The 27,986-nt window shown below is 36.2% G+C and overlaps 1 protein-coding gene across 2 annotated transcripts; it reads left to right on the top strand.

Moving 5' to 3' along the window:
• Nucleotides 1–1,269: 1,269 nt before the first annotated feature.
• Nucleotides 1,270–27,986, top strand: LOC127832565 (kelch domain-containing protein 10-like). Of its 2 annotated transcripts, none has more exons than XM_052358090.1 (9): nt 1,270–1,379; nt 1,994–2,124; nt 5,657–5,741; nt 6,972–7,132; nt 8,232–8,374; nt 13,300–13,466; nt 21,254–21,322; nt 23,617–23,762; nt 25,447–27,986. In XM_052358090.1, exons 1-9 carry the CDS (start codon nt 1,313–1,315, stop codon nt 25,651–25,653), a joined length of 1,176 nt encoding a protein of 391 aa, XP_052214050.1. In that variant the 5' UTR covers nt 1,270–1,312; the 3' UTR covers nt 25,654–27,986. The 2 variants fall into 2 exon arrangements, with proteins under 2 accessions (XP_052214050.1, XP_052214051.1); XM_052358091.1 differs by having other exon boundaries at nt 23,617–23,806; nt 25,447–25,622.

The following is a 27,986-nucleotide window of genomic DNA, read 5'->3' as shown; positions in this document are numbered from 1 at the left end:
GTGAAATTAAAATATATAAGTCAACCGGCCACACGCGAAGTATCCGTACATATTTTAAATATTTATACGCGCGTTCTTCGAACAATCCTGTCTTAGTGGTGTGTCGGGCATTGCTATTTGATTCGATTATTAACAGTATCGGGAATAATCGCGCTCGTGCTAAACAAATTAGTCAAAATGGTGGAATAATGCTTGTTTAATTAGTCAAATATAGCAAAAGTTATTGCAAAATGTTAAAGTTGGCGCAAACAGACCAACAGACCAACGGACCAACAGACCAACAGACAGACAGGGCAAAAACAATATGTCCCCCACTACTATAGTGGGGGACATAAAAATAATATTTATCATGGTATTGTTGAAAACACATTAAGAATCTATGATTGACCTACCATAGTTATATCCCCGAATATCTTCATTTTACATATTTCTGGTCTAAATACAATTCCACTTCACCTAGTTAACGCGATAGCGCCTATATTATATAACGATCTGGTTACTGGCCGCGAACTTACCCTGATACCTTGCGGGTTGGAATGCAATGCATTAAAGTAAGGTCACGATTCTACTGCTGGAGCGACGGCTTGTTTAAAACTTTATACTTTTGCATTGTATAATGTTCAATTTCGAAAATAATAAAAAATGGTTAGGCCAAAACGAGTATCAGGATAGGGAAAAACGATACTTTTATGAACTAATATATGCTAGTACACAGGCAGCAATATGGAAGTAATAACTCAATATGAGAACAAAGCCTTTAAGTACAAACGCTCTGGCGCTGACAATCCTCTGAATATAAAGGGGAACACAAAACTGTATAGATGTCAAGAGTTGAGTGTAAAACTGTTCTATCCATCAAGCCTTTTTATTAGAGAATTGTTAGAATTGATTCATGCTGAACAAAACATTGTTACACGCTATACTACAAAGACGCGGTCATGTTTCCAATGGTCTGGGGATTATGCTCAAATCAGCCGATGGAATAAATGAAGTGTATTCATTCGTATCTAGCCGCGGGAAATTTTATTTTAATTTTATTGGACACTTACAAAGTTCAAGTAAGGTGAAAAGCTGGCGTAGAAAGCTATTGAAAAGTGCACTTTTTCTTGTTTTTCCTATAAGCATTTTTATGTGGAGCTAAATTAAATCGTTTGCATCTACCATCGTCACAAGGCGTGCGACGGTGACTTGTATGTTCGGAACCAGTCAAATCTCAGCGGAGGATTTGCATCAAGTATTTTAAAATTTCTTCGTGACATGTAACCTTTAAAAATAGAATTTGTTAAAGTCGCATCTTGTAACAACAAGAAAAATGAACTTGATTCCGAGTCCAAATGCTGGACAACCACATTCGTTTTCTGTTATAAACTTTGATAATGGTACAAATATAAAGATTTAGCAGTTCAAATATATATTTGAATCTCTTTATGAAGACGCCTTTTTACAATACGAGATAGGTCAAAGTATCAAGTATTTTCCGGACAGTTAATTTTCCGGACAATTTGAGCTATTCGTATTAGCGAGTTTTTCGTAACTTCTTTTCGAATTATGTTGTATGTAGAGTATTTTTCTTTAAGCTCCTTGTGCTGAGAGTCCACAGGGAATCTAAATTAAAATTGTTATGTTGACAATTTCTAGACTGAGTCTGAAGCTGGTTCACATGCCTCCTTTAAGAGACCGCACAAAGCTCATAGACATCAAGTGTATGTTTATGTGTGTAACACTTATTTACCTCATCGAAAAGTCAAAGTCACTTGTATGGGTCAAATTGGGTCATAAAACAACTTCTCCTGACCATTACCATGTCATTTATCATGCATTATTAAAATGACAACTATGATATGTCAGTGGGTCACGCCTGACACTCGTCTCTTTGCCTCAAGTGTCAAGATCAAAATTACTAGAGGTTAAAAGAAAAATATGAACATGAAAGTTCATGTCTTCACATCTCTACATTTGAATGACCCAGCAAAATTATCTGCATGCATTTCAGATGAGATTTTACCCCGCAGCGGTCACAGGATTGTACTGGACCGACATTGCCTGTACAGTTGGGGAGGTTACAACGCCGACTTGTGGGAACGGGAGAATGATGAACACACACGGTTTCCATTGCTAAGAGAGGTGGCACTTATTTTAAATTGAGCATTGCAGTGGGGAAACAGGGTTTTATGTATGTGCATAAAGTGTTGTCCCAAATATGCCTGTGCAGTCTACACAGACCAATCAGGGACAACACTGTCTGCTTTTGTAGAATTTTTGTTTTAAGATGGTCTCTTCTTAGTGAAAATCTAGTCAAGGAAGATAGTGTTGTCCCTGATTAGCCTGTGCAAACTGCATAATAAATACACACATGAATTAAGCCCCGTTTTCCCAGAGGACCGCTCCATTATTGTTCCAGTGGTATTTAGTTTGAACATATTAATATGAGTTCAATATAAAAAAAAAAAATCACCTAGGCAAATTTAGACTCTCGAGTCGTTCCTCTGGATAAAAAAAAATTACCTGGTAAAGCTCTTGTACAGTAGACATGCAGATACCATAGCATTTTTTTATCTCAAATTTGGTTGTTATAGAAGTAGGCCATTCTGTTTTTGTTCCTTACCGGTGAAACCGGAGGGGACTTATGGTTTTCGCTCTGTGCGTAAGTCTGTCACACTTATCTGGATCCTGCGATAACTTTAAATGTTCTTCATATTTTTTCATGAAACTTGAAACATGGATAGATGGCAATATGGAGATTATGCATGTCATTTCATTTCGTTCCTACGTCAAGAATTCTGGTTGCTATGGCAACAAATAGACTAGAAATATTTCTGAAAATGGTGGAGTTTCACTGTTAGGGGACTTATATTGCTTAGCAATGGTCTTGTTATACTTGCTATGTATTTTTTTTTAATTTTGGCATTTGCCTAGATTTTGAGGTTTGACGGCTTATTTTTTAGGTCAAGGTCATCCTTCAAGGTCAAAGGTCAAAAAAAAAATCAAAGCGGTGGATTAGGGGATATTGTGTTTCTGACAAAAGCATCTCTTGATTTTAGATAAGTTTAAATCTAAAAAGGCATTTAATAAATTGGGTTATTTATATTAATTTGCTTTAACATAATTTTTCTATTTATTTCATTTTCTTTCAATACCTTGTAGTTTGAAGAGATATCAATTCACAATACCTTTGATATTTTTATTAACCGTCCAACATAACTATGTTAAGCTTTCACCATAAAACATTTAACAAACTGTGCTGAAGCTTTTCTTTGTAGCTGGATTGTTGACAGCCATCACACAAGACTAAATAATTAACACATACATGTACGTCATTAATACAGCTGAACATAGAATTACTGAGATGATAACTCAGTGTTATTTAAATTGTTTGCTAGTGACGATGAACAATCATGGAAGATAACTACTAGCTGGTATTCAGTGGAAACAAGAATAGATTACAGTTTTTTTCCTTCTTTTGACCCGCCGAAAAACAGCCCTTTTCCCTCTGATTTTTTTTCCCTCGGCACGTGAATTTTCCTTTTCCCGTAGATTTCATTCCCCCCCCATATTTAACCAGGTTTTCCGAAGGAAAAAAATGGTTATTAGATTGGCGAATGCGGGTAGGCTGGGTGGCGGGCGGGCGGAACAAGCTTGTCCGGGCCATAACTATGTCGTTCATTGTCAGATTTTAAAATCATTTGGCACATTTGTTCACCATCATTGGACGGTGTGTCACGCGAAATAATTACGTCGATATCTCCAAGGTCAAGGTCACACTTTGAGTTCAAAGGTCAAAAATGGCCATAAATGAGCTTGTCCTGGCCATAACTATGTCATTCATTGTGAGATTTTAAAATCATTTGGCACATTTGTTCACCATCATGGGACGGTGTGTCGCTTGAAAGAATCACGTCAATATCTCCAATGTCAAGGTCGCCACGACTAAAAATAGATTTAAAAAAAAAAAAACTTACAAAGGGGGTTGATTTTGTTTGTTCATTTCAAAAGTTCAGTTTGAGTTTTCTCCCTTTATCAGATTTTTTTTTCACAATGAAAACCTGGTTTTGTGACAATTTTGTCCCTTGTTTTTTTTTTAAACTTTAAAATATACATGTTTAAGTTAACTTAATCCAGTGTAGGAAAAAAAATTGCATTATTAAATTATCTGTTGCCTTGAATTTGTTTTACAAACAGTAAAAAATAATAAATTGATTATTTAAGATTTTCCTTATTTTCCCCAAAACCTGGCGTTTCACGCGATTTTTTTCCCCTCAAAAAAGGCCAGGCCCTAAAGGCTTTCCCCAAAATCAGATAAAAAAAATCATGACTATTTATCTCCGAATGTGCTCCTGCCATTAAAAATATTGACTATGTCCATAAACCATACTATGTAATATACACATAATGAAGTTTGGGAGATATAATATATACTTTTTATGCCCCCTTTTCGAAGAAAAGGTGGCATATAGTGATCAGACTGTCCGTCTGTCTGTCTTTCCCTCACACTTTGCGTTTAGGTTTCAAATAACTTCTATGTCCCTTGAGATATAACCTTCATATTTTGTATGCATGTGTATATGGACAAGGCCTTTCCATACGCACAAAAATTATTACCCCTGTGACCTTGACCTTGAACTTAGGGTCCGCGTTTAGGTCGAAAAATGCTCATAACTTCTATGTCCCTTGAGATATAACCTTCATATTTGGTATGCATGTGTATATGGACAAGGCCTTTCCATACGCACAAAAAAAATTATCCCTGTGACCTTGAACTTAGGGTCCGCCTTTAGGTTTTGAAATCTGCATTAAGGTTTCGAAAAATGCTAATAACTTCTATCAAGCATTTATAGGGGGCATAAGTCATCCTATGGTGACAGCTCTTGTTTGTATAAATTTAATATTTTATTATGATAAATTTCTATTGCCTTATCTGTTAAGTATTTTATTATTGTATTTGTGCACTTCAATAAACAATATCATATGAGTCAAATTTGACTGAAAGTCAGCTTGTCTAATCTGTAACTTTTGTTAGTCATCATGTTATTGTTTAGATATCTTGCCGCAAATTACCACCATGAGGAGATGGCATGTCACATATAACACTTGTCTCTCTACATAATAGGCAATTGTCAGCCTCGGAGGTCAAAGGTCAAATTTAGACATAACACAGCTAAACAAGACCATAAATTGTCATTCATCGTGCACTTTTTTAACTTACTTACCACACATTACTACCATTTAGGAGAAAGCATGTGTCATGAAACAATCATCTTCCTGCCTTAAAGGTCAAGGACACACTTTAAGGTCAATGGTCAAAGCTTGTCCAGACTGTAATTTAATAATTCATCATGCAATTTCGTAGTAACCTGTCCCAAATGTCCACCATGAAAAGACGGTGTGACGCACGTCAAATTCATATTTCTACCTCAAGGTTAAGCTGTTGAAACAACCACAAATGTTTACCATGGGAACTGCATGTCACATGAAACTATTGTCTTCCTGCCTCAAAGGTCAAGCTGTTGAAACAACTACAAATGTTCAACATGGGGAATGCAAGTCATAATTATGTAACAACTGTCTCCCAACCGCCAACATCAAGGTCCCTCTTAAAAGTAACAAGGTAAAGCACTTAAAACATGTCTTGAATGTATCTTTGTATTAAATGTTTCAGTTATTGGAGTTCAACTTCACAACAGGAAAATGGAGAAAACTGACAACCACAGGACAATGTCCAGAGGGCTTGGCCTCACACACTGGTACTGGACACTCATGGTTTTCATTTTTCTTGACCATTAGTACTTCTTCAAAATAATATTTCATTGTTCATTAGTATAAAAAGTGGTTGCACTATACTCTAAACAGGCATCAATGTTAAATTGACAGATAAAAAATCTCAATGCGTTCTAATTCCAGTAACTACCAGAAACCAGTTAAATACCTTTTTTATGCCCCGTGATCAAATGATCGGGGGTATATTGTTTTTGGCCTGTCTGTCTGTCTTTCATTGCCTGTCTGTCATTGTACGTGTCACAATCTTTAACCTTGGTTATAACTTTTTCAATATTGAAAATAGCAACTTGATATTTGGCATGCATGTGCATGTCATGGAGCTGCACATTTTGAGTGGTGAAAGGTCAAGGTCATCCTTCGAGGTCAAAGGTCAAATATATGGCTTCAAAGCGACGCAGTAGGGGGCATTGTGTTTCACAAACACAGCTCTTATTTCAAGTTAACATTCAGCAAGTATAAATTTATTATACTACTGTTACAAAGTAAAGTGGGATATACTGGAATCACCATGGACATCAGTCCGTATGTGTGCGCGTCAGTCTGCGATGTTTCAGTTGGTTGGTTGGTCTGTTCGTTGGTCAGTCCATCTGTCTGTCTTTCCGTCAGTCAATCAGTCTTTCAATAAACAGAAACTTTTCAGAAGGATTTCTCCTATGCTTTTTACTGTACAGCATTGAAACATGCTGGCATTGCTAATTAAGGTATGAAATGTGTTTGTGCAATTTTCCTATACTTAAGAAATACAAAAGTTAAGCTGTTTTATATCATCAATTATTAAAAAGTCTTCATGTGAATATAATCTACAAAACCACATTGTTCACAGATGTATATTCAGTTTGTACTATCATATACTAGTTCTCTAAACCATTCTCTCAAATTATTCCCCTTTGATGAAAACTGGAATTTTGCTAAGAAGAGACTTTCTTGAAACGAAAAATATCATAAAAGGAGACAGCGTCATCCCTGTGCGGACTGCACAGTCTAATCTTGGACGACACTTTACGCATATGCATTAAACCCCTTTTTCACAGAGCACAGCTCATATGTATTGCAACATGGTGTAGGGGACTATTCTTTGTCTAAATTGTGGCAAGCAGTAGTTGTTTGATTTTTCCTCATTTATACAATCAAATCTGTTTATGCCGGTTTAATATTTTGTGAGCTGTTTTCTTGGAGCACGAATGTCTGTGTTTCAGTGATAAAAATCAATCGACACCTCCTTCACCTGGGGGGATCAGGTGTACCATTCGGCCAGTCCAACTCTAATGCACTGTTTGATCTCAACCTGGACACCCTAGAATGGAAATGTATCCTTCCAGAAGACCAAGACAATGCTCCTAGACCTAAATATGGCCAGGTAGTGTGACTTGCGCAGATTTTCCAAGTATTTTTTTTCTAGTCCGCTTTTTGAAAGCTGTATTATATATGTGTGTGGGTTTATGTGTGTGTACAATAGAATATCCCTCCAATTTCGTCTGGACTGTATTGTCATTCATAATGCAATTTGAAAACTTTTTACAATTGGTCATCATGAGGAGACAGCGTGTCACATGCAAAACCCATCTCCCAAGGTCAAAGGTCAAGTTCACACTTAGAGGTCATAATACGCATTCGTCTGTCTGCAACATCATAAAGCAATTTTCTTACCACAAATATGTACCTGGTTGAAAATGCCTGTCACATGCTTGTCCTGTGCTCATTGTGCAAAGGTCAGGGTCACACAGATCAAAGGTGAAGTACAATAAGCCCACAATGTTCACGTCTTGCATCTGTTATTTATCAAGCTTTCTCAAAACCTTTTGCATCAATTTTTGTTTCTTTCTGAAGAGAATTATTATGATGCTGATTGGTTGGGGATGAACAGAATTAAACATCTATTAATGCTATCTGAATACCCTTTATTAAATATTCTCAAAATGTCAATAGTAATATTTATTCAGCAAAAAATTACTTAGGGGAGAAAGAACTGTTTGTAAGTTGAATTTTGCATTACATCCAATCAGGGATGAATGGCTTGTCAGAAATACATTATAATCTCTCAAACTGAGTCTGCACAGCTTATCAGGGACTATACTTTCCCTCTAAACTGGATTTCTGCTAAGAAGAGACTTCCTTTAACCCTTACAGTGCTGGAACAGAATTTTGAAGGCCTTTGCAAACAGTTTGGATCCAGATGAGACGCCACAAAACGTGGCGTCTAATCAGGATCCAAACTGTTTGCTATTCGGATAGTATTCTTTGAAAGAAATGGAAGAAAATGCTAAATTTAGAAATTCAGCAGACGACATTTTAGCAGACGACAAATTTCCCAGCATGCAAAGGTTTGAACAAAAAAATAACCCATTGAAGCGGAAAGAGTGAACTGCACAGGCTTATCTGAGACAACACTTATACGCACATGCATTAAGCCCAGTTTTCCTTGAACAAGGCTCTTGAGATGACAATCTTCGTTTCAGGCAATGGTGTATGTAGATGGTTACCTGTATGTGGTTGGGGGTACCAGTGGGTATATGTATGACATGGACGTGAATAGACTCAACTTGGCAGATCTCACCTGGGAGTCTCTCGTTCCTAAATCAGCACATGTGCCAGAAGAAAGGTTAGTCCAGTGCTTCCGATAGGCCTTACTGGTGGGGCGCAGCAACATACCGCCCCAAGGTCCCACCCTTGGCATTCATACCTACACCATGCCCTTGTTTTGATTTAATCACAAGTAATAGTAATTATAATAGTAGTAGTAGAAGTAGTAATAATAAAGGAAGTGTCATTTGGAGTTTCATAAAATTATTCAAATTTTCCCACTGAAACTTGTTTTATAAATTATAGAAATAATTGTGTAGATAAAAAAAACTTGTAATATGAAATATACACTTATATAACACATACTATATTGAAAACATGCCAATGAGATCATTTGACAGCGCCCTTTTGACATTTTAGCAAACTGCCCTTTTCAAATCCCATCTGGGTAACTGTTAGTCTTTTTGATGTTTAGATCCTGTTAAGTTTTGTATCATCGATCAATATGAAAAACAAGGTATTTGAGAACCAAACTTTTAACATTTACATAACAATCATTTGAGCGCATTTTTATGTCCCCCAGTCTATAGACCGTTCCAGAATTTAGTCATTACCCAATTATCTCCCCTTAATTCTCTCCACGTCTGCCATTACACTACTGCCTAACAACCGGTAACATATATAAGTTAAATTATAAGAGAGCACCGATTATTCAACGGATGAATTTCTTTCTTTTTTTTAAACTTTTTTGTTTATCATGCAAATTGTATGAAATAAAGTTTTTCTGCTAGAGGAGATGTTAAGCTAATGTTATAACAGAAAAATGTTTGAAAAACATACATTTTTTAGGTATTTGTTAAAGAAAATAAACACGTTGACACATAAAAAAACAACATTAAATTATATGCAATATATATCATTTGATTATTTGCATCAATCTTAAAATCGTGCAATTGATTGCATTCCAGTGTTGAATTGCCCGTTTGTTCTGCATAATCCGATTATCTCGTTTTGATCAGATATTATCCAGACTTAACTAACAACATGGTGTCATAAATCACACTGGGTGGCAGATGACTGTCTGGTCATTTAACACAATTGATGATGCCACCATATCTTCTCTTTCTAGTATTATTAAGCAGTCATTTGGTTTAATAATTTACCTCCGACATACTTAACAGTTTCGTACATTAGATATGTGACATATTGTACAAATTAAAAGTTATGTCCAATATAGAATATCAGAAATTGTCCACCGTAAAGATACTAGCCCGTTTAATTTATGAAAAAAAAGTATTTAATAATTATAAAATTTACGTAAAAACATTTAACGTATTTAGCGGGTATCGGTAAATTAAAACTACATCATTTCGTATGAATATTTAATTTTACAGCAATGCAGGAACGACATCATAAAAACAAGAAATTACATTTGACACCAATAGGGGTAAATAATGTTAAAAAAAAAATATATGTATATCGATATATGTTTGTTAAAATGTTAGATATTTGCCACTCATTCTCACAAGTAACGAGTTTTCAATATACATGAATACACAGTTCAATTTGCATCATGTAAAGTTGTGATTTTCAGTTGTAGTTTCATATTCCTCAAAAGGGTCATTCTCTGTACAAAACCCAACAAATTAAATTACATGTAAATACCGGCATGCACTTCGCTTTTAATAGGGCTTTGTAGTACGTTTATTTTCAATTCACTCCTTACAATTTCTATCACTCATGTGTTTATCACACTAGCGTACTCATGCCTTTCATAATTATATTTTTATAATAAGATGTATTATTATTGTAATTCATTGAAGCTTTTCTGCAAAAAATAATACGGCTTATGCATAGAGCCCTTTGTTGTGTCAAATTGTCGGCCTTTCAGTCTTCAGATAATCTTTACTTTGATGCTAATGACGCGTTTTTTTTTAAAGATGCCAATAAATGTATTAATAAATTCGTTTGGCACTAAATAATATATTTTTGAAATATTATTTAGGTGTTTTTTTTTCAGAGTTTCGTTTCGATTAATTGACTAAACAAAGTCGTTATCCATATGTTTTGCATTACTGCAAAAACCTATAAAATAAATTTGTTAGGATTTTTAGCTTTATAGCTGTTAAATGATTCCAAAGATGAAAATCTACTCAACTAGATATATTCACATTCTCTTCATCTTCCATATAATCACCTAAAAGATCGTCAAGATCAATATCACTCTCCCAAAAGTTCGGGTTTTTGTACGAGACATAATTCCAGCTCACAAAATTAAATTGATTCCAAACAACAATTTATATCTGATTTCAGTTAGAACAAGAAAATAATGGAAGGCGTATCAAAAATATCATACTTAATACAATATGTTATGATTTTAGAATATAGAGTTTTACCACTTGAGATCAATTTCAAACAATTAGCGTTAATTAATTGTGCGAGAATCTTTAATAAGTATTAAATATAATCTGCCTGATGTTGCGGCTATTAAAATCAACACAACAATACATGCGTGAATTGTTTGTAACAAGTTATAAGTAAAAAGTCTAATCAAAGACATAATTTGAGCGACTAAACCGGCAAATTTTTGCCGATGATTACCACTTGTTTACACACACACACAAAAAAACAACATACAAGAGCATTTTAAAATTTGTATTTTTAACAATCAATATCAACTTCAAACAATCATTTTAACAATAAAAAATGTAATAATCGCCTGAAAATAATTCATTAAGTTATTTATTTATCTGACATCCGCGAAGCCGGTTTTCGCTACGTCTTTGGCTTTTGGAATCGCGGACTCGCAGAAGTGTAATGGCGGACAGTCACTTGACTGACAATATGGCGGCGGTCAATTTATTGATTCTGGAACGGTCTATACTGGGGGACATATTGTTTTTGCCCTGTCTGTTGGTTTGTTTGCGTCAAACTTTAACATAACTTTTGCAATATTGAAGATAGCAACTTGATATTTGGCATGCATGTGTATCTCATGGAGCTGCACATTTTGAGTGGTGAAAGGTCAAGGTCATCCTTCAAGGTCAAAGGTCAAATATATGGGGGGACATAGTGTTTCTCAAACACATCTTGTTTTAAATTTATAATTAGTAAAACTTTGAAAAAGGCACAGAAACAATGCACCTTTTTAATATAACAGGTAATTTGGACAATTTATTGTGAAAGCATCTGATTGTTTACAATATATATGTAATGCTCTACATGTTCTCTGTGGGCAACATATAGGAAAAGCATAACATTTTGGTTAAAACGCTTAAAACACGTTACATTATGTCATATTAAACAATAATAATTAAAACACGATTTCCTTGTATAGGTAATGTATCTGAAGCTAATATTGTGACTTAAATGTATTCATGCCCCCGAAAAAGTTGCAGTTCTTAGCATTTCTCAATCCATTAGGCAGTAATACAATGAAAGTAATATAAAAAATTATATAAGGAAAAATGTTTTTCTTGAATAGGTCAGGTCTGAGAGTTTTTTCCACCCATCAGAAATAAATATGAAAGAAAATAAAAAGACGCAACATTATGGACATAAATAAAATGAAAGAACAAGAGCTGATTGAAATGTTCACAAAATAAATGCGCAGTTCATTAATTTCTACACAGTATATTTTTGCAGAGGAATACAAATAAAATTACAATCAAAGCTGTAGAGAAGTAATTAAGTGTTTAGATTAAGGTTAAATTATAGCCCATTCCATTGTTGCTGGGTGTGCAACAATTACTGACTTGATTGTATGTGTTGCTTGTGGGGGTGGTCAGCTCAGTTTGTAACAATGCTCAACTAAAAGGTTCACAAGCTTGAATTAGGGCCTGGCCATATGACAATTTTTCCTTCAATTCGATCCAAGAAGGGCTTCATAAGTTACTTGTTTACATAAGTTTGTGAAAGAAGTACTGGTCAGTGATTTTTTTTCCCGATTGGGAAAAGTACCGGTACCAGCCCAATTGGGAAAATTGTGTGCAAAAAATAACAGAAAATGGGAAAATTCCCGTTTTGAAGTCTTCTTATTGGTAAATTGGTGTTTGTAAATTGGTTATTTGCTCCCAAATACTTAAAAATTGATAACAAAATGTTGTCAAGTTGTCAATATTATATTGTAGTTATTTTCCTAATTGGGAAAGTGCTGTTTACCGGTACTTAAAAAGAAGAAAAAAAATCGTTTTTGGTGTACTGCATAGATCTCCTAAGCTTTACCAGGGGCCATATTCACCAACTGATTCTATGACTTAAGATTAGACTAATAAAGAACATTCTTAACTCTTTTAGTGCAGGAACTGAATTTTGAAGGCCTTTGCAAACAGTTTGGATCCAGATGAGACGCCACAGAACATGGCGTATCATCAGGATCCAAATTGTTTGCTATTCTGATAGTATTCTTTGAAAAAAAATCGAAGAAAATGCTAATTTTAGAAATTCAGCTGACAACATTTTAGCAGAAGACAAATTTCCCAGCATGCAAAGGGTTAAAACTGTAATGTGCTAAAACTCCTGGAAAGTCAAGTCTAGCATAGCAGTTGACACCTTTGATTGTATAATGGTTCGTTGATAACAATATGTAAGTGATATAAGCACAATTTAAGCATGTATGTATGCAAACTAGGAGGTATATTTATGGAGATAAAGATGTTTTTTATTCTTAAGTCTAAGAATGGGTTGTTTAATATGGGACAAGGAAAAATGTGAATATGTTGAATGTCCATTAACCCTTCCCACTTAGAAGCAAAGTGAAAATGGCTATGTGCAAACAGCATAAAACCAGAACAGCCTGCGAGTAACTGTTCAGGTTTAATGCTGTTTGCTTCTCATCAGCATCTGAAATGCAGCCTTAAAAACTTGAATCTAGCAACCAAAGTCTTAAATTAAATTTAACTTTCTAAGGGACCACATATGCGTCAAAATACGTATATAAGTGGTAAAGGGTTAACTATCCAAACAAACAAACATGCAAACACCAATTGTTTCTATGTGTTACAGATATAGGCATGAGGTGGTCCACTTCAAAGATAAGCTGTACATGATTGGCGGGGGGACAGCGCTCACTGCCTTCCCCCTCAACGAAATAGATTCCTTCGATATTGTCAGCCACCGGTGGGAAAAAGTTCTCACAAAGCCTTATCATAGAAAATCTAGACCCAAAGGAGGTGAGTAAATCATGCAATTTTCCCTTTACCACTTAGATACGTGTTTTCACGCAATGGTAGTCCCTTAGAAAGTTATATTTTATTTAAGACCTTTCTTACAAGATTAAAGTTTTTAAGGCTTTATTTCCAAACCTCAGATTCTGATGAGCAGCAAACAGCATAAAACCTGAACAGACTGCGAGTTACTCGCAGGCTGTTCTGGTTTTATGCTGTTTGCACATAGCCATTTTCACTTTGCTTCTAAGTAAGAAAGGGTTATCTGTTGAAATAACTGTACCCCTTTAAAATGATGTTGAGATGAGGCATTTTGGAAGTCTGCTTGAAGAAATGTTGTAATATTTGTAAGCAAACTACTTTCACATTTCTCAAGCGTTAAAACTGAAACATCAGTGACGTCATTACCATGAAGTGTGGATGTGCAAGACACTTTGTTCACTCGAATGATTCACGCATTCTTGAGTTATGTGGCCTGGAACAAAACTGACGAGGTGGTTTTGAGGTATTAATCATGTCTGTGACCCAGAGGCGTACTATTTGGTATATAGCATTATCAAAGTGGGACACATTTCCATAAAAATAAAATTTGTAGTGAAAATTTCAGTACATTTAGTAAAAATTCCTAAACATCCACTCTCCAAGTCCAATTTTTCCAATCAAAATAACCATGCAACTTGGTCAAAACACTAATTCTTCTAATATCTCAGGTGGATTAAAAAATAATTCCTGTTCAATTAAAACCATGGCTGCAACGGAGTGGGGTATTTTTATGCCCCCCTTCGAAGAAGAGGGGGTATTATGCTTTGCACATGTCGGTCGGTCGGTCTGTCGGTCTGTTGGTCGGTCCGTCCACTAGGTGGTTTCCGGATGATAACTCAAGAACGCTTGGGGCTAGGATCATGAAACTTCATAGGTACATTGATCATGACTCGCAGATGACCCCTATTGATTTTGAGGTCACTAGGTCAAAGGTCAAGGTCACGGTGACCCGAAATAGTAAAATGGTTTCCGGATGATAACTCAAGAACGCTTAGGCCTAGGATCATGAAACTTGATAGGTAGATTGATCATGACTGGCAGTTGACCCCTATTGATTTTGAGGTCACTAGGTCAAAGGTCAAGGTCACAGTGACCCGAAATAGTAAAATGGTTTCCGGATGATAACTCAAGAACGCTTAGGCCTAGGATCATGAAACTTGATAGGTAGATTGACCATGACTCGCAGATGATCCCTATTGATTTTCAGGTCACTAGGTCAAAGGTCAAGGTCACAGTGACCCGAAATAGTATAATGGTTTCCGGATGATAACTCAACAACGCTTATGCCTAGGATCATGAAACTTCGTAGGTAGATTGATAATGGCTGGCAGATGACCCCTATTGATTTTCAGGTCACTAAGTCAAAGGTCAAGGTCACGGTGACCCGAAATAGTAAAATGGTTTCCGGATGATAACTCAAGAACGCTTATGCCTAGGATCATGAATCTTCATAGGTACATTGATCATGACTCGCAGATGACCCCTATTGATCTTCAGGTCACTAGGTCAAAGGTCACGGTGACCCGAAAAAGTAAAATGGTTTCCGGATGATAACTAAAGAACGCTAATGCCTAGGGTCATGAAACTTGATAGGTAGATTGATCATGACTCGCAGATGACCCCTATTGATTTTCAGGTCACTAGGTCAAAGGTCACAGTGACAAAAAACATATTCACACAATGGCTGTCACTACAACGGAGAGCCCATATGGGGGGCATGCATGTTTTACAAACAGCCCTTGTTCCTTTTATGTTTAATCATCATGAAAGTTGCTCAACACATTTGTTATTCCCTGCCAAAGGTGTCCCTCTGTCAGTCCGTCCATCGGTCTGTCACAAAGCTTTTAAGGGTTATATCTCAGAAACTCAGAAAGATTTTTATAGGTGTATAGATATCAATGAGGAGAAGTGTCATGCACAAAAACAAAAACCCTACACTTTCTTTAATAAGAGTTATTGCCCTTTGTTTTTAGCTCACCTGAGCACAACGTGCTCATGGTGAGCTTTTGTGATCGCCTTTATCTGTCGTCCGTCGTGCGTCGTCAACATTTTGCCTTGTGAACACTCTAGAGGCCCGATTTATTGTCTGATCTTCATGAAACTTGGTCAGAACATTTGTCCCATTGATACCTCGACTGAGTTTGAAACTGCGTCATGCTGGGTCAAAAACTAGGTCACTAGGTCAAAAAAAGAAAAACCATGTGAACACTGTAGAAGTCACATTTGATGCCCAATCTTCATGTAACTTTGTCAAAATGTTTGTCTAAATGATATGTTGGTTGAGTTGAAAAATGGTTCTTGTCCGTTGAAAAACATGGCCGCCAGGGGGCGGGGCAGTATTCCTAATATGGCTATAGAGAAACCTTGTGAACACTCTAGACAGTGATTTTTTTTGCTTTTTTTTGTTACAGCCTGTGGCATTTGGATTGGGAAAATAAGTGCGATAAACCATGTAATTGGGAAAAATAGCGCGATAAACCATGAAATTGGGAAACATTATAAATATGATTATAAGAACAGAATAAAAATTGCTAAGTTCATGTTTGACAGCATTTTTAACCAGGTTTTTAACCAGGTTTTCCGAAGGAAAAAACTGGTTATTAGATTGGCGAATGCGGGCGGGCTGGCTGGCTGGCGGGCTGGCGGGCGGGCGGAACAAGCTTGTCAGGTCCATAACTATGTCGTTCATTGTCAGATTTTAAAATCATTTGGCACATTTGTTCACCATCATTGGACGGTGTGTTGCGCGAAATAATTACATCGATATCTCCAAGGTCAAGGTCACACTTTGAGTTCAAAGGTCAAAAATGGCCATAAATGAGCTTGTCCTGGCCATAACTATGTCATTCATTGTGAGATTTTAAAATCATTTGGCACATTTGTTCACCATCATGGGACGGTGTGTCGCACAAAAGAATCACGTCAATATCTCCAATGTCAAGGTCGCCAAGACTAAAAATAGATTTTTTTTAAAAACAAACTTTTAAAGGGTGTTAATTTTGTTTGTTCATTTCAAAAGTTCAGTTTGAGTTTTCTCCCTTTATCAGATTTTTTTTTCACAATGAAAACCTGGTTTTGTGACAATTTTGTCCCTTGTTATATCATAAAATGTTCCTTTCATGTCTTCTTACAACGTTTTGTTAATATCCTTCCACATGCATATTAAACTTGCAATAATCTATAGATTCTTCAATATACATGTACCATTATGATTTAATCATAATCTCTTTAAGAGTATGAATTTAATTCAGGATGTTTTTTAAAGTAAAATATGATATGGTGAAAACATTAACAAATATTAACAAACACGCTTTTGTGTTCTTGCTGTGTTAATGTTGTATTAAATGGAGCTAAAATAATACATTTCATTTGTTTACCTTTTAATATCTTGCACAATTGACATCCTCACTTCAATGCTATTTCACCAAACTATACAGCGTGACAAACATAATAAAGCAGAATATGCATATGAATCTGAATATACACAGATCCACTAACATATAAATCAAATCATGTTTGTCTCTTTCCATTTTCGAACGGTTCTCGTCTTAAATGCTTAAACTTTGTGAACTCCAATTTCCCAACACAGATTTCCGTGACGCACATTTCTAATAAATACTTGTTGTTGTTCATCTCAAACATAGTATTTTGCGTTAATTGACACACACATTAAATTATCTCCTTATAACCATGTGATATCCGCTGTTAATTTTAGTGTTATTTATCATTTTCGCTGCTCATCGCAAACTTCTCGCCTGCTTGCCGCCATCTTGGATGTGTGTTAAAACAGGCGTTAACAATCGGGATACATCGACTATCGTCGGTATCCTCCGCAATACAGAGAGAGATGTGTGGATAGCAACGTAATATCGTATTCGGCTACATTCGCAAACATTCGTAAGTCAGTTGTCATTCGGCGAAGACTCGACAAGCTCAATCGGCACTCGTTCTACGAAATTAACGCTAAATGACATTGTAATCTTATTGGCTTTATTGGGAAAATTTGGTCATTTTCTGGGAAATTTTGGTCAGATTTTTGGGAAAAAACGTCATTTATTGCAATTGGGAAGCAGCTGAATATCGGCGGTAATTTTGGGCAAAAAAAATCACTGCTAGAAGTCACAATTTTTGCCCAATCATCATGAAACTTGGTCAAATCACTGGTTTCATTGATATCTCGGATGAGTTCGAAAATGGTCCAGATCGGTGAAAAAACATGGCTGCCAGGATGCGGGGCAGTTTTCTCTATATGTATATAGTGAAAACATGTGAACCCTCTAGAAGTCACATTTTTGGTCCAGTGTTCACGAAATTTGGTCAGAACATGTGTTTTCTGGATATGACGGTTGAGTTCGAAAATGGTTTGGATCGGTAAAAAAGCATGGCCGCTGGGGGGGGGGTCATTTTCGTTATATTTATATAGAAAAGCAGCTTGTGAACACTCTAGTTTAGTATGTCAAGGGAAGTAACTGCAAAATGGCATTTGAAAAATAATGTTGAATTAACAGAGTTGTCTCCCTTTTTTTTTTTTTTTTTTTAAGCACAAGAAGATTAAGTGGAATTAATTATAAATGATAGTTTAACATTCTGGAAGATAGCAAATTTTTGAATATGTTTTTTTATTGTTTGATGATTCTGTACAATATGGCATTCTTTTGTCAAACAATTAAAGCGAGACTATATGATTTTTATATGTGTTAAATTGTAATATATTGATAAATACATGTTACAATAACACAAAATAGGCAAGGCATTGAAGACGAATTTCATAAAATGCAGCAAAGACAAATTAGCGCCCCGAGCCAATGGTGACGAAGATATTTCGTACATATTTTCCTACAATAACCGAAGAATTCGTCTTTTTATTAGGATCGGAGTTAGTGTTTGTGTGTCGTATGAATAGACATCGCTTCAGGAATTTAAAAACAACCATTAAACTAAAGTAAGATTCACATCGTACATGCATGATATACATTCTGGCGAATTCGACTTTACAGACATTTTCGATTTCAAAATTAAATATCTGGCTTATTTCGCATTTTTTGACACATGTTCTTCTTAACGTTTATTTTAAATTATATTGAAATGTATGACCTTGTTAACACTGTAGAGGTCACATTTATTTTCCAATCATCATGAAACTTGGTCTGAAGATTTGTCCCAATGATATCTTGGATGAGTTCGAAAATGGTTTTTGTTGCTTTAAAAACATGGCCACCAGGGGCGGGGCATTTTTCCTTATATGGCTATATATGGCTTTAGTAAAACCTTGTTAACACTCAAGAGGCCACATTTATTGTCCAATCTTCATGAAATTTGGTCAGAAGATTGGTTTCAATGATATCTTGGATGAGTTCGAAAATAATTATGTTTGCTTGAAAAACATGGCTTCCAAGGGGCGGGGCGTTTTTCCTTATATGGCTATAGTAAAATCTTGTTAACACTCTAGAGGCCACATTTACTGTCCGATCTTCATGAAACTTAGTCAGAAGATTTATCCCGATAATATCTTGGAAGTATTTAAAAAATGATGCCGGTTGGTTGAAAAACATGGCTGCCAGGGGGCGGGGCATTTTTCCTTATATGGCTATAGTAAAATCTTGTTAACACTCTAGAGGTTTATTTTTTGATCTTCATGAAACTTGGTCAGAAGATTTGTCCCAATAATATCTTGTTATCTCAGTGAGGGCGACTTTGGGCCTTTCAGGCCCTCTTGTTTTAATGATGAATTTGTTCAGGGCTGTATCTCAGATACATGTACCATGCAAGATTTCAACATGAAACGTCATTGGTGCATTGATATTAATGAGGAGAAGTGCCATTCTTAAGAACCATAACAACTCACTCCATTAAATAAGAGTTATTGCCCTTTGTAGTTTTTGTATGATAAAACTTTTGAGGGCTATTTCTCAGATAAGACACAACATTTCAACATAAAACTTAATGGGTGTGTAGAAATCAATGGGAAGAAGTGCCATGCACAAGAACCATAACCCTGCACTTTCTTAACTACCGGGTAAGAGTTATTACCCTTTGTTGTTTTTATGTGATGTAACTTTTCAAAGCTTTATCTCAGCTACAAGATTTCAACATGAAACTTCATGGTTGTGTAGATGTCTTTGAGGAGAGTTGCAATTCATAAAAACAATTACCCTTTACTTAATTATTACCTATTAACAATTACCTTACACTTAATGATTGTACTGCATATCAAGGGATTTGCACCGATCCATAAACACAGTTTGTTTGGCGGGGGATATCAATTCAACGAATTGCTTGTTTGAATTATATCTGGGCCCAGTTGGAAAATTTTTGCAGTTTGTTGTAAATATGGCTGTCAGGGGGTTGTGCAGTTATACCACAGGGCTGTAGTGAAACCTTGTGAACTCTCTAGGAGTTACATGTACAGCCTAATGGTTGTGTAGTGTAAAGTCTTATTATCATTTGTTGTAATGTTATCTCTTCTCAGAGTTAGAAAATTTGTTCTTTTTCATTAAAAGACATGGCTGCCAGAGGATGGGGCAATTGTGAATGCTCTAGAAGTCCCCTTTTTTGTCCAACTTTCTCAATCGTGCTAAGAACATTTGATCTACTAATATCTCGGCCCTGTTCAATTCCTTCAGGAGTCAGGTGATTAACCTAAAGCCTTCAGCATTTTTGTTTTTAAATTTTATTTAATGTATTTGCTAATCACACTATCATATTTGGAAAAGTCTAAAATAATAACAATAGCAAGAAATTTATTTTACTAAAAAGTTTGTCTGCCCTGGTATCTTTGAACCTGGTTCCTTTTGTGGTAAAAGCAAAGCTCTACCTTTACATTACATAGGCATTTGATTAAATATGTCACATATTGGGATAACTATCTTGTTATGATTTTGGCCAAATGTTTGTAGTTTTATGCATATAATCCGAAAACATGTTGGAGTGATTGATATGTATGACAATGTTGCACAAAGTTTATTCCTTGTTTAAATCCTGAACAATCCGATCAAGCACCACTACGGCTACTTTTACACTCGGATACTTGTTTGTTATTTGAATATTGTTTTCAAAGCTTCCTCTCATTATCTTTAACCAGGTTTTCCGAAGGAAATAACTGGTTATTAGATTGGCTAATGTCGGCGGGCGGGCGGAACAAGCTTGTCCGGGCCATAACTTTGCCGTTCATTGTGAGATTTTAAAATCATTTGGTACATTTGTTCACCATCATTAGACGGTGTGTTGCGCGAAAGAATTACGTTGATATCTCCAAGGTCAATGTCACAATTTGAGTTCTAAGGTAAAAAATGGCCATAAATGAGCTTGTCCGGGCCATAACTATGTCATTCATTGTGAGATTTTAAAATCATTTTGCACATTTGTTCACCATCATTGGATGGTGTGTCGAGCAAAAGAATTACGTCAATATCTCCAAGGTCAAGGTCGCCACAACTAAAAATATATTGATTTTGAAACAAGGGGGGTAACTATGAACAATCAGTTACAATGCACATTTTGATTTTGAGTTTTCTCTCTTTATCAGACTTTTTTTTTCAAATTGAAATCAAGGTCGCAACAAGTAAAAATATATTAAATTTTACACAAGGGGGTTACAATGCACATTTTGAATTGTCTCCCTTTATCAGACTTTTTTTTTCGAATTGAAAACCTGATTTTGTGACAATTTTGTCCTTTGTTTTTAATTTGTGCGTGGTTTGTATTTCAATTCTGTTTCTACATTGATTTCAAGTGAATGTGTTTATTTTCAGTGTATCCATCCCCCAGGAAATGCCACAGTTGTCACCTTGTAGTTGATAGCATGAACCAAGAAAATGCAGGTTTGTTATGACTTAAGTTTCAAAATACTAGTGAAACCACGATTCATGAGCGTGTTTAACACAGCATCAAACTTATTTTCCACCATCATTGGCAACATAAACCTGTGAGTCTGAAAACATAACATGAAAATACATTACTTCCGTACTTAAATGCAGGGAATATCATATGTTTAAAAGGTTCAGTTGGTTTACCAATAACTAAGTTTTTTAAAACTTCAAATTTTGGACACCTTCATTTTAAGTCAAAATAATTTGTTTTGGTTACTCTATGTTTTTTGTTTATTTTTAGCTCACCTGAGCACAACGTGCTCATCGTGAGCTTTTGTGATCGCCTTTTGTCCGTCGTCCATCGTCCGTTGTGCGACGTCAACATTTGCCTTGTTGACTCTCTAGAGGCCACATTTATTGTCCAATCTTCATGAAATTTGGTCAGAAGATTGGTTTTATTGATATCTTGGATGAGTTCGAAAATGGTTACGTTTGCTTGAAAAACATGGCTGCCAAGGGGCGGGGCATTTTTCCTTATATGGCTATCTATGGCTATAGTAAAATCTTGTTAACACTCTAGAGGCCACATTTATTTCTGATCTTCATAAAACTTGGTCAGAAGATTCATCCCAATAATATCTTGGAAGAGTTCAAAAATGATGCCGGTTTGTTGAAAAACATGGCCGCCAGGGGGCGGGGCATTTTTCCTTATATGGCTATAGTAAAACCTTGTTAACACTCTATAGGCCACATTTATTTTTCGATCTTCATGAAACTTGCTTAGAAGATTTGTCCCACTGATATCTTGGATGAGTTCAAAAATGGTAAACTTTGCTTGAAAAACATGGCTGCCAAGGGGCGGGGCATTTTTCTTTATATGGCTATATATGGCTATAGTAAAATCTTGTTAACACTCTAGAGGCCACATTTATTGTCCAATCTTTATGAAACTTAGTCAGGAGATTTATCCCAATAATATCTTGGACGAGTTTGAAAATGATGCTGGTTGGTTGAAAAACATGGCCGCCAGGGGGCGGGGCATTTTTCCTTATATGGCTTTAGTAAAACCTTGTTAACACTCTAGAGGCCACATTTATTGTCCAAACTTGATGAAATATGGTCAGAAGATTTGTCTTAATGATATCTTGGATGAGTTCGAAAATGGTTACGTATGCTTGAAAAACATGGCTGCCAAGGGGCGGGGCATGTTTCCTTATATGGCTATAGTAAAATCTTGTTAACACTCTAGAGGCCTCATTTATAGTCCGATCTTCATGAAACTCGGTCAGAAAATTCATCCCAATAATATCTTAGACGAGTTCAAAAGTGATGCTGGTTGGTTGAAAAATATGGCCACCACCGGGGCGGGGCTATTTTCCTTATATGGCTATAGTAAAACCTTGTTAACACTCTAGAGGTCACATTTATTTTCCGATTATCATGAAACTTGGTTAGAAGATTTGTCCCAATGATATCTTGGATGAGTTTGAAAATGGTTTTGGTTGCTTTAAAAACATGGCCGCCAGAGGCGGGGCATTTTTCCTTATATGGCTATATATGGCTATAGTAAAACCTTGTTAACACTTTAGAGGCCACATTTATTGTCCAATCTTCATGAAAAATTTGGTCAGAAGATTTGTCTCAATGATATCTTAGATGAGTTCGGAAATAATTATGTTTGCTTGAAAAAAATGGCTTCCAAGGGGCGGGGCATGTTTCCTGATATGGCTATAGTAAAATCTTGTTAACACTTTAGAGGCCACATTTAATGGCCGATCTTCATGAAACTTGGTCAGAAGATTCATCCTGATAATATCTTGGACGAGATCAAAAATGATGCTGGTTGGTTGAAAAACATGGCTGCCAGGGGGCGGGGCATGTTTCCTTATATGGCTCTAGTAAAACCTTGTTAACACTCTAGAGGCCACATTTATTCTCTGATCTTCGTGAAACTTGGTCAGAAGATTTGTCCCAATAATATCTTGTTTTCTCAGGTGAGCGACTGTGGGCCTTTCAGGCCCTCTTGTTTAATTTAACAGCATTTTTGAGCGGTATAATTATCTTGGTTACCAGCACTCGATATTTCTGTACCTTTATGGACATTTATCCAAGATTTTTAGTTTATACCATCTCTTATTTATTTGCATTAACATGGACATGTAATTTTACAACCTGAAGATGATAATGAAACCAGTAGGACCAGTTACATTATTGTTTTTCAGTTAAAAGCCATGAACAAGAAAAAATAATTTCAACTGATACTGTGGAACCATAATGAAATATGGTTGAAAATTGAATATTTTCAGACATCTATTTGATTGGTGGCATGTCGGAATCCAAGATCGAGCAATATTTGTGGCGATTGAATCTTCCCAGCTTGCAATGGACCATGATTTCTCCACGCCTTCGACTACCAGTGCCAGTGTACTTCCATGCCAGTGCTATATCCAGTGTAAGTGATCTTCATAGAGAGTGTCATCCGGTGGAACTGCTGTGGTGGGTAATAGTTTCTGCCTTGTGACTTGGATTTTGCCAGCATTTTGCCATAATACTCATATTATCTGCTTGCATGAAATTTTATTTATATTAAAAAATTCGTTACAGAATGGCTCACAAAGTGTGTTTAGAGAAGAATTTAAACAATCTCACCCTCATTGTAACATTGTCTCGTAATCGCTGATGGTTACTATTGCTTGAACAAATCATTGTTGTCACCTACTGAAGTATTCTTTAACAAAAGCATGTAAAAACAAAGTTTAGAATTCAAAGTATGGAGGAGTCACAGGTTGATCCCTGTGGGATTTCTACATTAAGTGGATTGGTTACACTCAACATCAGTTACTATAGCCCTGTGACTAGTTAGTAAATAGTAAATATGAGTCATTGTTTAATTATTCTTATCACAATCAGCTTTCAACAAGTATGTTATCATCATGTTATTATCCCCTGCCAAAGGCGGAGAGATATAGAATTGGTGTTGTTTGACGTGTTTCAGTCAGTTTGTCTGTCACTAAGTACTTTTTGGCGGGGGATATCAATTGAACCAATTTGCTTGCTTTAACTCTGGCCTTGATTGATAAATACATTACAGTGATGAAAACAATGCTGACATTGATCATGATGATATTGATAATGGTGATTATGATGGTGATTATGATGATGAAGTTGTTGTTGTAAAACAAGTATGATGATAAGTTGGAGTATAAGGAGAACTAGTTTTATAGGGGGAGGATCAAGATGATGTTCAACTGCAAACCATTTTCATGTTTTGATCCCTCTGTCTGGTTAAAGTGGGCTCTCATACTTCACCACATGGACACCTTTGTACTCGCATTGCCAGCATGTAATTGCATTCATAGTGTAACAGAAATGCGATCTTCTAACAACAGTCACATAATCAATTTTTTGTGATTGCTCATAAATCTACTTTGTATAGACAGGTTCTTTTTATTTCACCTTAGCTAACCTGTGATCTGAGCACAATGTGAGCTTTTGTGATCGCCTTTAGTCAGTTGTGCCCCGTCCCTCGTCTCGTCGTCAACATTTTGCTTGTTAACACTCTAGAGGCCACATTTACTTTCCAATCTTCATGAAACTTGGTCAGATTATTTGTCCAAATGATATAAGTTGGAAAATGGTTTCAGTCTGTTGAAAAACATGGCCGCTAGGGGGTGGGGCATTTTTCCTTATATGGCTATAGTAAAACCGTGTCAACACTCTAGAAGTCACATTAATTGTCTAATCTTCATGAAACTTAGTCAGAACATTTGTCCTAATGATATCTTGGATGAGTTAAAAAAATGAATCTGGTCTTATGAAAAACATGGCAGCCAGGGGGTGGGACATTTTTCTTTATATGGCTATAGTAAAAACAGTGTTAACACTCTAAAAGTCTCATTTTTAGTCAAATCTCCTTAAAACTTGTTCAGAAAATTTTTTGGAATGATATCTGGGCGGATTTTTGTTAGGATGAGACTTTTTTAAACAAAAAATGTATAAAAAGAGGAAGTGTCAGCCCTGATGGGTCTGTGTAGAATGCATAGGCTTATTTGGGACCACAGTTTTAAGCACATGCATTAAGCCCTGTTTTCCCGGACAGCAACTTAAATGTAAGTGATTGTGTCCATGTTTTTCAGGATGGTTGTCTGTGTATATTTGGTGGAGTAACCAAGATAGACTCTGAGCGGACAAACAGCCTTCAGACAGTGTGGCTGACCGTGCCGTCGCTACAGGCGATGAGTTGGCACGCGGTGTGCACTAGACTGGACAAGGCCGCCATAATGGACAATGTGCAGGGGCTCAGGGAGGCCGGGGTACCAGAACAACTGCTCGACTTCAGATGATAGTGGTGTTACTGTGGTCACCTTGTTGTTTGTTGCTATCTTGAGATTTGTGTGCTGAATTGTTGATGATAAAGGATATGAACCAGGTCTTTCAAGGCTCTCGGAAACGCTTAATCAAGCGTATTGGTACGCATAAATTTGAAAAATGTCGCCTATTTGAAACCAATTGAGAGTCACCAGGACGGGTCTTTTTGAATAACTGGGATCTTCAAGTCAATTCATTAACAAACAAAACATGTAGGGCAACCTCCTATTTAAGCTCAAGCAAACACAATCTATTTCCTCACACCTGTTTGAAATCGAATAAATCAAGTGCAGTAATGTTTCTAAATTGTTTGATAGTTTTCCCACATCCCATCTTCTAAGGAGCTAAGCCCTGATGCTTTATCTGATAGTGAGAGCAAGCTTCCAGTAATGTAGTATTGATTTATGCCATTTCAAATGGCCACTTGCTGATGTGTCACAAATGTACAATTTTAACTTCCTAGAAACTTGCCCCTGAAAGACCTTTGATGTCTGCCAAAACCATTCACAACTTGCAGTATTGTTCAGGCATAGGTTTAATTGATGTCATCTGGTAACACTGTTGTGATTGTCAAAGACTTTTGTATTTAACTGGTTTTGTTGTTGTTTCAAATGGAAATATCATTGCAGGGTAGTTATGTTTTGTTTACAAAAAAGTAAATGTATATAAGTGGGGTGTGTATGTAAATATATGAAGCACTTTTATGCACACTTACCTTCAAAAGAGTTGTTTATTTTATTTTTTTCTACATGATTTTTTATTTAAGTAACAATAAAGAGAACATAATGATTGGGATTCCTAATGTACATTTTGTATTTGGGTTTTTAATAATGAAACCAACAATTATATTATTTATTATTTTATATTCATTCTTTATTTAAATGGATTTTTATGCCCCCCTTCGAAGAAGAGGGGGTATATTGCTTTGCTCATGTCGGTCGGTCGGTCGGTCCGTCCACCAGGTGGTTTCCGGATGATAACTCAAGAACGCTTGGGGCTAGGATCATGAAACTTCATAGGTACATTGATCATGACTCGCAGATGACCCCTATTGATTTTGAGGTCACTAGGTCAAAGGTCAAGGTCACAGGTGAAGGTCACAGTTACTGGAAAAAGGCATTATAAGGATTAAGCATGGTTCAAACAAGGGAAACAACTACGGTTTATGCATGTTCTTTTTATTACAGATTTGCCTCCCTTTAATTCATTCAAAATCTCATTTTACAGCAGAGATTCCAAATCTGACCTGTAAATGAGCACCATATTTACTGCCAGTGCTAGGTTACCTTTTCCCATTTGATCATTCTTCAGTATTGGTATTGTAATGCTGCTACTGCTGCTGCTACTGCTACTGCTTCTGCTACTACTACTACTACTACTACTACTACTACTTCTACTACTACTTCTACTACTACTACTACTGCTACTACTACTACTACTACTTCTACTACTACTACTACTACTACTACTACTACTACTACTACTACTACTACTACTGGTGGCAACCCTGATAAACTACATAGCAACTTCATATTTGGCTTACTGGGGGGCATTGTATTTCTCAAAGAAATCTTGTTTGCTGAAAATTTGAAGACGAGTGCAATATTCATTGAGACTCCTATTTTTTATGCCCCCTTTCGAAGAAAAGGGGGCATATAGTGATCGGACTGTCCGTCTGTCTGTCCGTCTTTCCGTCACACTTTGCATTTAGGTTTCGAAAAATGCTCATAACTTCTTTGTCCCTTGAGATATAACCTTCATATTTGGTATGCATGTGTATATGGACAAGGCCTTTCCATACGCACACAAATTTTTACCCCTGTGACCTTGACCTTGAACTTAGGGTACACGTTTAGGTTTCGAAATCTGCGTTTAGGTTTCGAAAAATGCTCATAACTTCTATGTCCCTCGAGATATAACCTTCATATTTTGTATGCATGTGTATATGGACAAGGCCTTTCCATACGCACAAAAAATTTTACCCTTGTGACCTTGACCTTGAACTTAGGGTCCGCGTTTAGGATTTGAAATTTGCGTTTAGGTTTTGAAAAATGCTCATAACTTCTATGTCCCTTGAGATATAACCTTCATATTTGGTATGCATGTGTATATGTGTATATGGACAAGGTCTTTCCATACGTACACAAATTTTGACCCCTGTGACCTTGACCTTGAAATTAGGGTCCGCGTTTAGGTTTCGAAATCTGCGTTTAGGTTTAGAGAAAAACTTTTAGATACCGATTGAGAGATAATTTATTTTGCTGTAAATCTGTGCATATTTTTTGGTGATAAACATATGAACTGTTTA

The sequence above is a fragment of the Dreissena polymorpha genome, chromosome 5 (assembly GCF_020536995.1).
Source record: "Dreissena polymorpha isolate Duluth1 chromosome 5, UMN_Dpol_1.0, whole genome shotgun sequence".
Lineage (NCBI taxonomy): Eukaryota > Metazoa > Mollusca > Bivalvia > Myida > Dreissenidae > Dreissena > Dreissena polymorpha.
The sequence above is the reverse complement of the archived record's forward strand: the minus strand, read 5'-3'. Positions and strand labels throughout refer to the sequence as shown.

Coding starts and splice junctions, on each gene's coding strand:
- LOC127832565 (XM_052358090.1), top strand. CDS start 1,313: ATGAACTTGATTCCGAGTCCAAATGCTGGACAACCACATTCGTTTTCT. Junction 13,467..21,253: donor AAAATCTAGACCCAAAGGAG/GTGAGTAAATCA, acceptor GTTTATTTTCAG/TGTATCCATCCCCCAGGAAA. Junction 23,763..25,446: donor ATGCCAGTGCTATATCCAGT/GTAAGTGATCTT, acceptor CATGTTTTTCAG/GATGGTTGTCTGTGTATATT.